This window comes from Pyrus communis, chromosome 17 (assembly GCF_041283825.1).
Source record: "Pyrus communis isolate YQ-2024b chromosome 17, ASM4128382v1, whole genome shotgun sequence".
Lineage (NCBI taxonomy): Eukaryota > Viridiplantae > Streptophyta > Magnoliopsida > Rosales > Rosaceae > Pyrus > Pyrus communis.
The window spans coordinates 19,875,208-19,892,344 of NC_142581.1; the positions used below are offsets into that span (position 1 = coordinate 19,875,208).

The following is a 17,137-nucleotide window of genomic DNA, read 5'->3' on the forward strand; positions in this document are numbered from 1 at the left end:
CTTACGCCGTCAGTCTTGTAAGCCAATTCATGCATGCACCCACGGAAGCTCATTTAAATGTTGTTAAAAGAATTCTCAGATACCTCAAAGGCTCCATTGGTCGGGGAATCATCATGAAAAACAATGGTCATACTCAAATCATTGCCTACACCGATGCTGACTGGGCAGGGAATGCTATTGATAGAAAATCCACTACTGGCTACTGCACGTTGGTTGGAGGAAACCTCGTGACATGGAAGAGCAAAAAACAAAATATAATTGCTCGCTCAAGTGCCGAAGCTGAGTATAGAGCCATGGCTTCCACTACATGTGAACTCATTTGGCTCAAGGGCCTTCTCTCGGACTTGGGGTTCTCAATCAACACACCTATCTCTCTTTTCTGTGACAATCAAGCAGCTATGCATATTGCCTCCAATCCGGTGTTCCATGAACGCACCAAACACATTGAAGTTGATTGTCACTACGTTCGGGAACAAGTCCAGTCCAAGGTAATTCAAACCACATTCACTCGAAGCCGAGATCAACTTGCTGATATTTTCACGAAGTCTATTGCTTCTCCTCAGTTTCAAAGTCTGCTCTCCAAGCTTGGATCAATTAACCTCCTTGATCCAGCTTGAGGGGGAGTATTGGAAGAATAAGCCGTCCTACAGCCGTCAAGCCGTCCTACCTTGTCCTACCTACACACTAGCTGTCCTACAGCCGTCAAGCCGTCCTACAGCCGTCCTACCTTGTCCTACCTACACACTAGGATGGCTACCTTGTCCTCTACAGTCGTCCTACCTTGTCCTACCTACACACTAGGACGGCTACCTTGTCCTACCTACACACTTGTATCATGTATATATATCCTTGTAATCTTGTAGAGAAAGATAATGAGAAAAAACATTCTCTTCCATTTTTTCCACAAAATGAAAAAATTCTATCCAATTAAAGGTAAAAAATGATCATTGATGAAAAATCTTTCACCTGTATATCTTCTTTGAGAAATTTTATTTGGACCAAGTTATCTTATTTCTATACCCAACTAACAAGTTTTATCTACCAAACTTCCAAGTTTACCCTTAAATAAATAAGAATGAGGAAAGAAAAGAAAATAAATATTGGCGTTTTTATCTCTACACCACATAACTCCAAAATTGGCACACCAGTACACTCCATTATTTCCGACAAAACCCACCCAAAGAACAACAAAATATTCTCTCCAGTTCATCAACGAGTTAGCTTACTGGAAACCCATATCAACCCTCATTTATAATTTCAACGTAGGTTTTCGGCTTATATGTTTGCTTGTTTGAACCATTATTTGGGAGTTGGCTACTTGCATAAATTATTAAAACTAACAAGTCAGCTTGCTAGAAACCCTTGTTCCCATCTCTTCTAAATAGACACTGACATGGAAGCTTTTTTCTCATATTGTAGGAATTTGTTTCATGTCCAATGAATTGGTAAGAAGTTTTCTCTGCTGAAATTATAAATGAGGGTTGCTAAGGGTTTCATGCAACAAGGGTTTTTAGCAAGCTTACTTGTTGATGAACTTAGGAGAATATTTTGTTGTCATTTGGGCATGTTTCGCAGGAAATAATGGAGGAGTGCAGATGTGTGCCATTTTTTTAAGTTATTGGGTGTAAAGATAAAAACACCAATGTTTATTTTCTTTTATTTTCTTATTCTTATTTATTTAAGGGCAAACTTGAAAATTTAGTAGAGAAAATTTTTTAGCCAAGTGTAAAGATAGGATAGTTGGGTCCAAATAAAAATTTTCATCTTCTTTTCTTACTTTAATACACCTTCAATCTTATAATTTATTACAGCCAATTTAATTAAGCACCAAAGTAACCCAAATAGTACTTGAATCTTGCACGTGACATTGTGCATGCATACGTATAACATATGTACAGTTCTTCTCTTCTACACAGAAAAACCGTTCTCTATTAAAGGAGATATTGTCATAATTTTTATAAATAACTTATCAACAATAAGATGTATCCACGTGTTACTAATACACGATTGACATTATCGATACAATGCACAAAGAATATCTAATATATATATGTATATATATATATATATATATATATATATATATATATATATATATATATATATATATATATATATATATATATATATATGAAGCCTTTAAGGGAAGGGATTCCTATTTTTTTTTTATAAAAATGGAGATTAGTTGTGGGGTCCACACCACATCGAACTTTAACTATCTGAACCGTCTATTTTTCAAGTTGCACCTCATAGATCATCCTTGCAAAATATTAGTCAAATCAAAAATATTTAAGACATCTAATTGGGTTCAAAGAAATGAACGAATACTTTGTTATATAAGAAACAATAAAATTTGATCTTGATAATTAAATAGGCAAATAGTTTCATATTGAATTGAATTTTTTCAAGGATGATCTATGAATTGAGACTAACAAAATAGACGGTTCGGATCGTTAAAATTCGATGTGGAGTGGGCCCCACACCTAATCTCCATTTTTTCCAAAAAATGGGGATGCCTTTATATAAAGAGCCTATATATAAACATTGTTCTAAAAATCCCCGTCTAGGCGCTAAGCGGCTGATCATCGCCCCCGATTAATGGCTAGGTGTTTGAAAATTAAGAAATGACGCCTAGACCTGCTAAGGCATCCGCCTAGACCGCCTAGGCGCCCACTTAGCCCACCCGGACCCACCTAGACACCTGCCTGGGTTGCAACTCACTTAGATAGAAAATAGATAACTTTCCCTTTGCATTTTATTTTTCTAATAAATTGTAAAAAACTTATTGAACACTTAAATAAACACACATTATATGTTTGCTCTCCATGTTTTCATTATGTTTCAATACTTCATAATATATATGCCATTCTATTTCTAGTTTGTGATGAAATTATTTATATTTTAAATATAAACAGACACTTATTTACACGAAATACAATAAAATTATTTAAATCCGACTATCACCTAGCGTCTTTTATATGGTAACCATGCCCATGTGGTGTTATGACGTACACGGGGTACATCTATCCTTGCAGGTGCATTTGCAGTAGGTATATGTGATCTTGTCACCTTAGCTAGATTAGTAAAAGCATCCGGCATGCTCTGAGTAATGCTTTAAAGATCTATAATTCGTCGCACCTCAGTTTCAGAATCGGTAATGCGGGGATCTAAATGAGACGTAGTGGGAGCATACCATGAAAATCCATGTCATTCTCTAGGAACGTTAGCATGCTTATCTCCCCCTAACGATGGGAAAATTGTCTCATCAAAGTGACAATCCGCAAAACGTGCGGTAAAGAGATCTCCTATTAAGGGTTCTAATTAGTGAACAATTGATGGCGAATCATAACTAACATAGATCCCTATTTTTCTCTGAGGACCCATTTTGGTACGTAATGGAGGCGTTATTGGCACATAAACTGCGCACCCAAACACACATAAATGCGAGACGTCAAGCTCGTATACAGTAACCAACCGTAATGGTGAATGAAGTTGGCTAGTAGTAGGCCTCAGGCGGACCAGCATAGCTGCGTGCAATATTGCATAGCCCCAGGCAGATACCAAGAGTTTGATTCGCATAACCAAAGTCCGAGCTATCAATTGAAGGCGTTTTATGAAAGCTTCTGCCAGGCCGTTTTGGGTGTGAACATTGGGTACATGATGTTCCACTTCAATCCCTGCTGACATGCAATAATCGTCAAAAGTTTGTGACATAAACTCTCCAGCGTTATCCAGTCGAATCGACTTAATCGGATAATCAGGATGGTGAGCCCTTAGCTTAATAATTTGTGCTAAGAGTTTCTCAAATGCAGCATTATGTATGGACAATAGGCAAACATATGACCATCATGTCGATGCATCAATCAACACCATAAAGTATCTAAATGGTCCGCATGTTGGTTGGATAAGTCCACAAATATCCCCTTAAATCCTTTAAACAAACTTAGAAGGATCATGAATAATCTTTGTAATCAAGGGTTGAGTATTTAACTTCTCCAAAGAACACACTTTGTATGGCGGGAATCCAACGTAGGGAGGTAAATGATGCCCATGTGATGATTTGAAAATACGGCGTATCATGTCAAGTCTGGGATGTCCCATTTGGTCATGCCAAAGCAGCAAAATGCTCTAGAACTCAGGCACAAGTCGGCCACATGGTGGGCTTCTATCCCGCGAATAGCTATGATGTACAACCCACTCGAAAGACGTTCCAACTTCTCGTGAATACGCTTTTGGCCATATTCGTACAAAGTGATATGAAGAAATTCAGAACCATTATCTTCAGTGGTTTCAATATGATATTAATTATCTCGAATATCTCTAAAACTCAGCAACTTTCTTCCAGAACGTGGAGAATAGAGGGCATCGTTAATGGTTAAGACAATACCATTGGACAAACATAATACGTGCCTTTCCCTATCCTTCAATCAAGTTGGATGAGCCTGAGAGAATTGTTAGATGTGCTTTCTTAGGTACAAAATTAGTAAAATAGTGTCGCTCATGCAATATGGTGTACGTGGTAGCACTATCAATCAAACAACAAACTTCCCCACTAGACATATACCTAGAAATAAATTGATTGAATTGGTCACATGCATAAATATAAATCCATTCATATAATTAATCAATTCGAGAAAAAATATCCATAAAATAACAATCCATAGTTCAAAACAAACCAAACCAAACAAATTATTCCAAATACTTAGAAAAACTACCCAAAATTAAACCATAAACCTAAAAAAAGAAGGGGGAGTCCGACCACTAAGGGTAAAACACCCTAAAAATATGTCTAAAATTTATTTGTCCATAGGAGTTGATGCCTCATGAAAATCTGATATCTCTATAGATGTAGTAGCATCTTCCAGATGTTCCCATGTGCAAAGTTAGACTCACGACAGGAATAATACTTGGCAACAGCCTCAAGGGTAGCTCGGCATACGTGTAACCAATGATTATTTGATCCACAGCAGTAGCACATGTCCATTTCAGTGGAAGCCAATTGAAAGGTAGTTTTTCCCTTGTTCTTGAAGTTTGAGGCCTTAGGGGCAAGGGGTTGGCGCTGCTGGGTCAAATTTCCTCCCTTAGGTAGGCCTTGATTCTATGAAACTTAGGTCTGTGGTTGGGCTTGCCACCTATTTCCACAGCCACAACGATTTTTGGGTCGTTTGTGGCTGCTAAAATTAGTCGCATGCACTTTAGGCACGACATTCGAGCCAATAGGTCGAGCTTGATGATTCTTCATCAAAAGCTGGTTCTGCTTTTCAATAAGAAGTAAAACAGAAATCAAATCCAAAAATTTGGTGAACTTATGTGCCCTATATTGTTGCTGCAAGACAATATTGGTGGCATGGAAAGTCGAATAGGTCTTTCCAAGGAAATCTAATTCGATTACTTCCACTTTATAGAACATAAGTAGTGATTGGATTCTACAAACTTCAGAGTTGTATTCATTCACGGACTTAAAGTCTTGGAAGCGATGCTACCAGTTGTGTCTTGCTTCAGGCAAGCAGATGTCTTTCTGGTGATCGAAACGGTCGGCCAGGGCAAGCCAGAGGGTACTTGGGTCCTCCTCAGCGAGGTATTCGGTTTGCAATGCATCATGGATGTGTCTTCGAATGACGATCATTGCATTAGCTTTCTAAGCTTCATCGACTTGTTTGTCGTCGATAAGTGCCTTGATGGTGGCTCTAATACCCTTTGCAGTAAGATGGAGCTTCACATCTTAAACGCACTTCAGGTAGTTTCTTCTAGATACTTCCAGAGCGATGAAATCGAGCTTGTTCAAGTTCGACATGTCCCTAAAATGGAGTGTACAACAAAAACGTGGTTAGTCATAATGTGATCCATAGACATATATAGTAGAACATTCGAGCTCTATAGACATGTATTGGTTTAATTTATGCATGAAAACTACGGGTTTCATATGGTAAGTTTTGAATGAAAACTTCGGGTTTCAAAGGCACTAAATATGAAACTACAAATTCAATTTAGTTTTATGAACGATTAGTTCATAAAGGAAAGGTTTTTGCAAGAACACAGAATGTAATATGCTGATTTAAGTGTAGGGAATTTGAGTTGCTTCGGGAACTCAAGTGTGAGAGCTTCAGGACTACAAAAGGATGTCAACGGTTCAAAGTATAAAAATAAATTATTGAATCGTTAATATCCAAAAGTGATCTTCAGGTCAATAATTTTGGATTAATTATTAGATTAATGGACTACAAGTCACTTTTAATTAATTCAACGGATTAGGACCAAACGAGATCAATCGTTGAAGCAAAATAATGACATCCGGGTCAAAAAAAAAAAAAAAAGAGTAGGCCCTGCAGTTCGGCTGCAGGCTTTGGGCAAAAAATTAGATACGGGTGCAGGCCTAGCGAAAGTTGGCCTTGTGTTGGTTCGAGGAAGCCCAGCCGAAGCTGGGTTTCATGTTTTTGGGTCGGGGCAATTTAAGCCCAGTAGCAAAAGCTGAAGGCAAACGGGCTGAATGCTGGGGCAAAGCCCAGTTAGCAATGGGTTGTTACGGGCAGACCAAGTCATGGAGCAAAAGTAATCCCAGCAATACTGGATTGCTGGAGTTGGGCTAGGGACTCGCAGGATAACCTGCCCAAGAAGGCTACAGGCTTTCTTGGTTGGGCTAAGAGACTTCAAGCTTATGAAGCTGATCATGCAAAAGGCTTGGGGTGTCCGGGTCAGTGCAGCAAAGCCCAAAGGGCTACTGCCATGAGGTCTAAGGTGTCAAAACAACACCGTTCCATGATATGCTCCATGTGGCTGAGCTTCAGGCCAGCAACAGTGGTTCGACGGAGCCACGATGGTGGTGCGGCGGCAGTGCTGCACGGTTCCCAGAGTTTTTTTTCGACTTTTCTAAGGTTTGAAAAACCGTAACATGCTTCTAATTTATTTATATGCTTTGACTCACAAATTCCACATAGCAATATAATTGCGTAATGCATGAAACATATATATATATATATATATATATATTGACAAATATATGAAACATATACAATATATATATATATATATATATATATATATATCGAAAGAAAAATATAAACATAAGGGGTTCATGCATCATGAGGAATATTTTCATGCTTTGTGGACGTTTCAAATATCTTCCTTTATTTTAAGCGTACTTGATTGGCAGAAAACAAATAAAAGCCTTTGAATTTTGTGGAAGAGAGCATCCTTTTACGACCTTCAGTTCCTTAGCTTTTGGCAAGAGCATGTTGATAACGTGTTGTAGGACTATTTAACTGAGCTATTTTAAGGGAATAGAGAGAGGGAGGCCAGCAGTCGTGAGAGAGAGAAGAGAGAGATTTAATTGTGAGGTGTGTGTTGTATCACCCCATTGTGCCTTTATTTATAGTAGTAGGATAGGTTAAATCCTTACCCCTCTAGGATTACAACTCTAATAGGATATTAACTACTAAAAGGAATATTCAAAGATATCCCTAGATACACTAGGATTTACACAATCACATTCATATTCTAAATATGACTACAACATTTAGAACATATTTTGATAACATGAATTCGATTTCATCATCCAAATTCAAGTTCATTTGATTTGTTGGAGAAGAAAAGTTGGAAATCTGATTCTCTATAATATATGTAGAAGTGTGAGAGTTGTATTCACAGTTTCAATAAGAGGTTAGCTCTTCATATTTATCAAATATCAATTTAAGTTCCGTCTCTTAGTAATTGTTTTCTTTTATTTTCTTATTTGAAAGTGCAAAAGTATCCTAAAAGCATGATATGTGTATCTATTGAGTGAAAGTTTATCCGTTGATCATGATACGTATCTAACAAGCATCCGAGAATATCTTACAAGTATCATATCTGAAAAGTATGAGATGTGCGACCAAAGTGAAATATCCGTGCATCATAGATTACAAGTTATTTTTCTTCTAAAGAAACCCCATTTTTGTGACAAATGCAACTCAGCTTAGGGGTTTGATTAGCCCTCCCGATCGTATTTCGCCCGAAATTAATAAAAAAGAGAAAAAAAAATCCGCCTTTTCAGAGCTATCGTCCTACTAAAAGAAATATTCTCGTCATAGGTCCCCTTCCTAGTCAAAAATATAGTACTGAAATCACCTTTCCAGTCAGCTGTTTCTTGAACCACACCACACCTGCATATTTGTTGAATTATGGCTACCAGCTCAGAATCACGTTTAAACACGTTGGCCCCCCAACAAAAACCAATCTGGAACCATTGCTATTGGTTTGGTGTAATCAATTGGATTTAAGAAGATTTTAATAGATTTTCTTCAAGTGAAAGATTTCAAAACAAATTAATAAACTTTGCAACTCTATGAATTTTGGCTGATTTACATGGATTTTTATTCAAAGAAAAAAAACAGTGGGGTACGCCTTGCGAGCGTAATTGTGAGCATATGCAAAGTAAACCGTATGATGTGTGGAAAATTAGTCCAGGTTGCAGCCTTGGTTGTCAATATTTAAGGATACTAGGGGTTTTCTGTTCAGGCGCTACAACGTGATGTCCGGTGCTGTTTTTCTTTTCTGTTTTGTTTTTCGGTTCAGAGGGGAAAGACGAGGGTCGAACTATGACTGCAAAATCCGGTACGTACGAGGAGTAGGTTTAAACATATACAGCTGTCTGGTTGAATCGGAATGAATGGTTCAGGTTTGAAGTAATCATTCCATCAGGTGGCCTGTGTTAATGTTGAGCTTACATTCCTCTTAGAGGTCCCCATCGACAATTAAAGACAAACAAAATTTCTGCTCCCAAAAGAACTAACCTACTTGTATTGGTGAAGTATGATGCAGCTGCAGTCGAAAACCTAGTAAATCAAGATCGAATTTATTCTGAAACGTAATTCCTATGTTACAGATTGTTTCCTACTCGAGAGAGAAGATAACAAACATTTTGAGTGTCAGTGAAGCGGTCTACTTGCATATTTCAGGAAAAGGTATAGAAGCACAACAACGGTAATATCCTTTGTCATCAAACACAAACCTCTGTGAAAGATGAGCTTCGCGGATAAGATACTCTCCCCATTCCTCCGATCCATATTGCTTGAAAATGCCACGCGCATCAAAGGAATTAACCTTTCTCGTTCCTTTCTTCCTGCGTATTACAATCTCATATATCAGCCACAGGTAAAAGAAACTTTAACGAACAAACAGTTCAGGATCCCCCAACACCGGGAAGACCTAATGAGCACCATAGTCAAAGAAACTTTTAACCTTTTCCTGTGCCTTGCATTCATCACGGTTGCATGCAACTGCAATCATAAAAACAAGAATCCCAAAGTGACTCTTAGAGTAAGATATAAGTAAAACAACAAAAGAGTGCAAATATAGTTAAAGATCGTAAACAATACCTTCAATTTCTGATTAGCATCTTTCTCTAAAACAAGCCCGGCTTCAATATATGCATCGATGATGACTTCTATGAAAAGCTAAAGAAACTTAAAATGGGCATCAAATTCATATAAACAACTAAAACCTAGACCAGAATTTTTTTTTTCTTTTTCTTTATTGATTCCAGGTATACCAAGCACTAAAATAAAATATAATGAATGCTCAGAAAACTAGGATACGACAGGCACGCAGAAGTCGTCCCTCAGTGCCAATTTCTTCAACTGGAGCATAGACAACACCAGCTTTGGCCAAAGAACCTCTCATACAATTCTGAAAGGACAAGAAGTATTCAGTCTCATTCATGCACCTCGAGTCTTAAATAGCACAGAAATCAGAATTGAGACGAAATTTTTAACAATAAAATATAAGATCCAAAGGTCACACAAGCAAAAAGAATGAAAAAAGATAAAACCCAAAAAAAAAACTGGTGCATGATGGATTCCATTACACTTTCAGACAATAAAATAAAAGGGATCAAAGAGACTTTTTCTTTAACAGAAAAAAAATAAATAAAACACGCCTCAAACCAGGAATTTTATCCCCTACATGTTTCTATTTTCTTGCAAAGATCGATAATATTCATTCTGCGGAAACTGCTACTTTTGGTAAAGGTACTACTCAGGATGAATCTAGTTTGGTTAGTCAGCAACATAGAAAATGAAAACATCTGAGACAGCGCAAAGATTGCTTGCTTACATTCTTTTAATAGTAGACAGAGGTATAAACTAACAAGAATATAATTTAAACCTCACCAAAACATGTCTGATTTAACAACTTAACCACATGGGGTCCTTGTTCCACACCATTAGCTAACACGCTATTGGGTTTAGTAAAGATTCTGAAGAAAAAATTATACCAGTCCCTTCAGTCTTATGGAGACAGGGCGATTATCTAAGGCTTCGATCACTTTTGAAGAGATTCTCTGGATGAAAAAAAAACAAAACATCTCATGTCAAGTAGCCTTCAATCAGCCTATTATTATTTGATTCGGTTACACTTACCTGCAAAACCTCAGTAGCAGCATGAACTCGGTCCTTGTTCCACAACTTCAGCATAAGCACAGTTAAGTGAAAGGTTTTTGGTTTAATGAATATTGACTTTTCAATCCCCAAGTCTGTCAAGTGAACATAACTCAATAAGATTTTTGACAGACTAAAAAGAGGAAAATAGATAACTTGTTTACGAACTACAAGGACATCATTTTCAGTAAGTTTAAACGAGAACAAAAAAAGGAAAACACACATGAAAGAAAATAGAGCAATCCACTAACAATTAACAATGACCCAATCATCAGCTTCATGAAAGGAAAATGGAAACCGGTTAATTTCACTATCATTTTATTCAAAACCGTTTAACTCCTAAAGTCTTGTAAATCATGATTATTTTGAAATTTTCCATTCATAATGACTTTCATACCAGATAGGGTAGCCGCCTTTGATGATTTAAGCGCATAACTGACAAGAGGTATGTTGGTTAGATTCACTTTAACATGTTGATGGTCACCTTCAACTTTAAGTTCAACTGCAACATCGGGTCTTTTCTCTAAATTTTGGTCTTCACCTTCACTCTCAGAATTCTCTTCATTTGAATTACTATCCAGATTATCATCTACACCAGAATCACTAATTCCCAGGATTGAGTTCTGAAAGTTAACGAGCTTATCAACTAATTCAGGATGTATTGCCAATGGAAGTGAAATGAAGTGAGAGTAATCGAGATTTGAGCTTTTAACTGCCTGTGTGTTTCAGCAGGAAAGAAAAAAGTTAGTTATATGCTTAACAGTATGCTCTCAGCAGCAAAAGGAAGAGTAATGATGAGAAATAAATAGTGCAAATAGATGATCGGGAATAAGTTTCAAATAGAGTGTCAGGTTAAGCCCTTAAATAATGGACCAAAAAAAAATTACTGATGGAGTAACAATATAAGATAACAACCACCCTATCTTCTGCAAAATCATATTGATAGGCAAACTGACCTGGTCAACTATAGATTTTATCTTCTCAGAAGCTCTAGATATACTTTCAACTGAGTCGCCTTCAATAGCTGTGACAGATAACCAGGTAACAACAGTTAAACCAACTTCACAGTTCCCAGACTGCCTGAAATCCTCATATAGGAGCATCATATTATATAAACTTGGTTGAAATTTCCTCCTGCCACAATTATGTAAAACTTGACCTAGAGACCTGAGCAATTTTTTATTTTTATTTTAACATAAACTCAATTTTATTAACCTTAAAGCGTGAAAACTTAGTAACTTACTTAGTGAATCCTCCTCCTTTGACAAAGGGATTCTAATCTTAACTCCCATCTCGTCCTCAATCTGTTTCTGTGTCAATCCCCTGACGCACCAAAAACATAATAATAGTTACAACACACAAGAAAGTAATCCTGCATACTTTTAAAAATATTTATGTTGAATTGTGTACCCTTTTCCTCTAACAAAGCGAAACAAAGAAGCACCAACCTGCATATCAAAGGAGAGTGTGAGTGCAAAATAAACAGAATAAGTGTCACCAAAGCAATAAAAAGGTGAAATGTAGGAACTTAAAAGGAACAGAAGGGCATGTAAAGCATTATGAGAAATGCCTTTGAAGTACAATATGCAGTTAACAATACCGCCACTAGGTCTGCAACAATCCTACAAAATTCCTACCATAAGATGATAGTACATGTTATTTTGTTTCTATTCCGCAGTCACTCAACTTCTTTGGTCCCAAAACTCTTCCCATAACCCCTCCTATCCCAAGAACAAGGGAAAAAGGGAAAGGAAATATATATCATAGTAGCATGAAAGGTGCAAGCAAGAAAGATGTTAAAAATCCTTTATATGGTAGAATTAAGCCCAAACTAAAAATACAGGATTTTAAAAAAATCATGCCTCAACTGAAATTGAATGCTTTTCAGTAGAAACCACTTGCTCTCCTCCAAAGACTTTATCTTCTCCATTATCTTGTGATGCACTGGAACCAGCAGCGAGGTTAGTTGCAGCCACCTCTATGACATTCTCCAAACTTGAAATTCTCGTAGAAGTGCATTCGTGCACTTCTTGCACTTGAGTTTCAGATTCCAGCTTTCCTGTGACCTCCTTCACAGAGCATTCTGCAAATCCACATCAAACAATCTGTAAGAAATCTGGATGGCAACCAATCACCATGCCGATAACCTGTTTTCACAGAAATAGTTTTTTCTTTTCCAACCCAATCAAAGTTCAGAATGGCCTACCAACAATTTCTAGATCATTATACAAAACGGTAAATATAACTGCATGTTTCTGTATGTCTCAATATTAATAAAAAGACTAACGAAAATTATACTGCAATCAGTATCTAAAGTTGAAAGAATTAAAATCAATGCGAAAAGTAATTGGTTTCTTATAGTCTGGGCTGCTGGATGATAATTAATAAAACGTAACCCACCTTCATTGGAACTAGCTTGAGTACTGACTGGTCTCCACACAGCATTAGTTGTTCTGAGCTTTTTGTTACGGTCCCCAACAGTTTGCTTGTCTTTTCTACCACTCATTTCGATATTGTAACTCAAACTGCGATAATCACAGTGTCCCTGTCAACAAGTTTGAGTCACAAAATTCAATCTAATGGGAAATCCAGAAAGCATCACAACTGAAGTAACAACCACCTTCACCTACACTCTGAACTCAATTGCAAACTCAGTTTCACGCGAAATCAATTCGTTTTTTTCCCTCCTCGGTGAGGTGGGCGAGAAACGCATACTAAAATAGCATAGTTTTCCATTAATCAATTTTCAGAGGCTACAATTTTTGGGAGAAAAAAAAAATCCAAAATTACTCCATTAGTTTCTCTTTTCAATGAAATAATCGCTTATCCGTCGAGCAGCCGAGGGAAATCCTTTTGTGAAAATCCACAAGTACAGTAAGGATCACTATGCAGTATGCAAAAAATGAGTGTGTGTGTGTGTGTGTGTGTCTATATATACATATATATATATTACCATGGCCATAATGCAACATTAAGGCATAATTAAATACCAAAATACACAATTTTATATGCAGAATAAATGTTAAACCTAATTAATTGACAATTAAGAAAGGAAAACTAACTAGGAAGCAATTCACTGGCTTCAGTGCATCATATGCAGTTGTAAATTTCAGAAACCGATCCACTCTGCAAAAATAACATCAAAATGTCATCTCTTTAACTCTCCTCAGAACCAATAGTTTAATAAATATGAATTATTCTGCTAAAAAAAATAAAAGTTGTTTATTTTGATAAATTAATCAGGCGCAGTTTGGCGCCTGAGAACTCAGCAACTGAAAAGTTGAGCGGTTTTTGTAGATAGGTGAATGAATTAAGGGCAGGAGGCAAACAGAGTGTTAGAAGTTACCTGAAGAGGGACCTGGAAGAAGCTAACATTAGCGGTTATGTCTTCAAAAGAAGAAGGAAGGAGGAGAGAGGAGGTGCTAGGCGGAGACGGTCCAGACGGAGGTGGATTGCAAGTTTCAGCTCTTAATCTGATGACACGTATCCTTTGTGCGTTAGGCAGGTTTTTTTTTTTTTTTTTTTTTTTTTTTTTTTTTAAGATTCTCTACCTTCTTATTCTTATCACCTTTCCATCAGAGCCAGGCCTGGAATTTTAGATTAAATTGTAATAGCACAAAAACATTTAACAAATCAACTGATGGAATGGTGGATTATTGTTTATTGTTTTTTGTCTAGGGTTCGAATATTTATGTTATTTTTGTGGAAATTTTAGATTATTTTTGGGGAAGTTTATGCATTTAATAAACTATTATTTAGAGGTCTAGGGTTCAAATATATATGTTATTTTTGTGGAATTTTTATATTATTTTTGTGAAAGTTTATGCACTTAATTGTTTAGACCATCTTCAATCTTTGGGTTAAAGCTTAAAATTTTTAACCCAAAAACATTTTTTCTCCTCTAACCATTTTAGGTTAAATTTTTAGCCCGAAAATATTAAATAATGAATTTAGGATAATTCTTAAAGTAACTTTAAAAATAAAAATAAAAATGTAGACTATCCTAATTAAATTTTATGAACATTTTAACCTAAAAATATTTAGATTCCTATAAATATTGAAAAATCTCTAAACCGACACCATGAAACTCGTGAAACACTATGAAAGAATATAAAACACATACAGTAATTTTTTTTAATTACTTTAGCCGTTGGACTTAAATTTGGACCGTTAGATTTTTTTTTTTTTTTATAGTTGGATTTAATCGTATTAGATCTTAGTCGTTGGATTCAATGAATTTATAAATATAAAACTAAAAAAAGTACATATATATGATGCGCCAACTCCACTAACCCAGGGAGAATCCTGGGCTAAATTTGCCTTAGAAATGAGTTTTAGATTAAAACTCATATTTTTCCTAAGACCATCTCCAATTCTTGGGTTTTACCTAAAATTTTAACCCATAAAATTTAGGTTTTAATCTAAAAACAGTTTTTCTGCTCCAACCCTTCTAGCCTAAATTTTTTAGCTATTAAAGAATAAATTTAGGCTATTTTTTTTTAAGTAATGTTTTAAGAAAAAATTATGTACACTATCATAATTTAATTTTATGAACATTTTAACCTAAAAATATTTAAATTCCAATAACTATTGAAAATTCACTAAATTTGGGTGAATTTTGAGTTAAATATTTTTGGTAATTATTTTAGCCGTTGGATTTAAATTTGGGCTATTAGATCTTTTTTTTACCATTATATTTGATTATATTCAATCTCAGCCGTTGGATTTAATAAATCCTGGAAAACATGTCCATGTGAGTGGGGTCTAGTGGTGCCCACACCATTTTCTGGGCTAAATCTTAGAGGGAATTTGGTTTTTGTTTGGTTTTTAACTTTTAGCCCACACATTTAACATAGGTTGGGTTGGGTTTGGGGAGGAGGGGAATAAAATCTAAAAATAGCATTTAGCCTAGGGTTGGGTTTAGTCTAAGGGTTGAAGCAAGTTAGGATAAGATTAAAACCTAAAATTTGAGTTTGAGTAGGTTTTAGAGGTCCAAAGTTCGAATATTTATGTTATTTTTTAGGAATTTTTATATTATTTTTGTGGAATTTTATGCATTTAATAAAGTAAAAACTATGATTGCGAGCTTCGAACCCATTCCTAGGCAGATATAGAGAAGCAAAAAAACCTCATGTGCTAACAGTTGATTTTTTAATTTCTACACATATTGATATGTAGGATGAGGATCATCTCCGGATCCTTTTTGTGGGGATTCTAGGAATTCTGTTTGTGAGGATCTATGGATCCTCACATCTTAACCATTCATCATATATCGTGCAATCATTTTTCATTAGGTACTATTTATGTTTAATTTTAAATAAAAAATTCAAAATAATTTATGGCCTAATGATGTACGATGAACAACTAGGATATGAGGATTCCTAGGATTCCCACAATTTGAATCTAGATGGGACCCAAATCCTAACACACACACACACACACACATATACGTATGGGCATGTAAAATTGAAAAATCGAGACTCTTCCAATTTGAGGGCCCTATGCGGTGGCACAACTTTCATGTTCCGTACCTTTCTCTCACACATAGCTTTTTGTCTTTTTTGTCTATAAAAAAAAATCAATATGATGTTGACGTGACTCAATCGTAACCGTTCAAATAGGAGAGAAGAAAAATGAAGAGAGGTTAAGAGGGGAGAGAATGCTCCTCTTTTTTCTTTTTCATTTTTTTGCCATGGTAACTTTACTGCAAAGGGTCTATTTGGCACAAATTTTACTATGGGTCGGGTAAATGTGGAGAGATTTTTCAGTGTGTTCGAAACACCGGATGATACACTACGTGTTACTATATAAGTGATGAGATACTTGTGTTAAAAAATTAACAACTTAAAAAATAAAACTTTCTACCACTTATATATTAACACAGGTGTACCTGTTCCAATACAGTAAAAACTTCCTTGTAAATGTGGAGTGATAGACCTGTCAATGAATCGGAATTTGACATACGTATTCGCAATTTTGGTTTGACAATACGTTTATAAGAATCTGATAACTTGTTAGCTCAACAAATACATTATAGGAAGTCTATTTTTACTGCTAAACTATAATATTGGCGATAACATAGTTTTTCATGGTTAATTATCAGAAGTACATATCAAATTAATATCTTATTCGTCCGCATACCAAACCGCAACCCCGCTTCTCATATTAAGATGTAGCCATGCATACTATACGCACACTGTATGCACATTACGGAAAAAAATTCACAAATTTTTGCAATTGGACACTTGAACTAAAAATTGTTCCATCTCAGTTTTGTAGCACGTCAAAACTTGAAATTTATTCCAAAACCTCTCTAGGCCCCAACATGAAACACAAACCCTAATTTAACTTCTAAGATTTTGGGTTGGCTCAAATTTATGAGCATATCATGTGCATGTCGTATACATACAGTGAGCAAATCTTGAAAAATTCTTCCAACAAAACACCAACATTTAATGATTGGGCTTTGTTCCTATTGTCGATGTGAGTCCATTGGTGGTGGTCTCGAGACTCGATTGTTTGCCGTGTTGCTAGAAAATGGCTGCAAAACTCGCGGTTGCTTTCGATCCCAACAATCGAGGATAAGATTTGTGATAAGGCTAGGTGTTTTGGAATCGTGAGGACGAGATAAAATTGATGGTGCCTTCGATTTGGACGGTGTTGGTTGAGATGACAGTGCACCGTGTGTTCACAGTGAGAAGGGGAGAGAGAGTGCATGAGGCAGT

General features: G+C 36.1%; 1 protein-coding gene across 8 annotated transcripts; it reads right to left on the reverse strand.

Annotated features, from left to right (window-relative positions):
- Nucleotides 1–7,818: 7,818 nt before the first annotated feature.
- LOC137707893 (uncharacterized) lies at nucleotides 7,819–13,926 on the reverse strand. Of its 8 annotated transcripts, none has more exons than XM_088688809.1 (15): nucleotides 13,759–13,924; nucleotides 13,475–13,538; nucleotides 12,813–12,957; nucleotides 12,281–12,495; nucleotides 11,823–11,860; nucleotides 11,656–11,735; nucleotides 11,369–11,436; nucleotides 10,810–11,128; nucleotides 10,395–10,507; nucleotides 10,250–10,315; nucleotides 9,573–9,663; nucleotides 9,354–9,421; nucleotides 9,217–9,254; nucleotides 8,987–9,097; nucleotides 7,819–8,138 (listed from the first exon to the last, which is right to left on the reverse strand). In XM_088688809.1, the coding sequence occupies exons 1-15, from the start codon at nucleotides 13,785–13,787 to the stop codon at nucleotides 7,994–7,996; spliced, it is 1,590 nt and encodes a 529-aa protein (XP_088544935.1). In that variant the 5' UTR covers nucleotides 13,788–13,924; the 3' UTR covers nucleotides 7,819–7,993. The 8 variants fall into 8 exon arrangements, with proteins under 8 accessions (XP_088544935.1, XP_088544934.1, XP_088544938.1 ...); XM_088688808.1 differs by having other exon boundaries at nucleotides 12,275–12,495; nucleotides 13,759–13,923; XM_088688812.1 differs by having other exon boundaries at nucleotides 12,275–12,495; nucleotides 12,813–12,937; nucleotides 13,759–13,832.
- Between the last annotated feature and the right edge of the window lie 3,211 nt (nucleotides 13,927–17,137).

Bases quoted from the DNA above. Each gene is read 5' to 3' on its own strand.
- LOC137707893 (XM_088688808.1), bottom strand. From the start codon at position 13,787: ATGTTAGCTTCTTCCAGGTCCCTCTTCAG. The intron at 11,736-11,822 runs GTACACAATTCA...TTGGTGCGTCAG, and splicing joins CGCTTTGTTAGAGGAAAAGG to GGGATTGACACAGAAACAGA. The intron at 9,098-9,216 runs GTTAAAAGTTTC...TGTAATACGCAG, and splicing joins AATGCAAGGCACAGGAAAAG to GAAGAAAGGAACGAGAAAGG.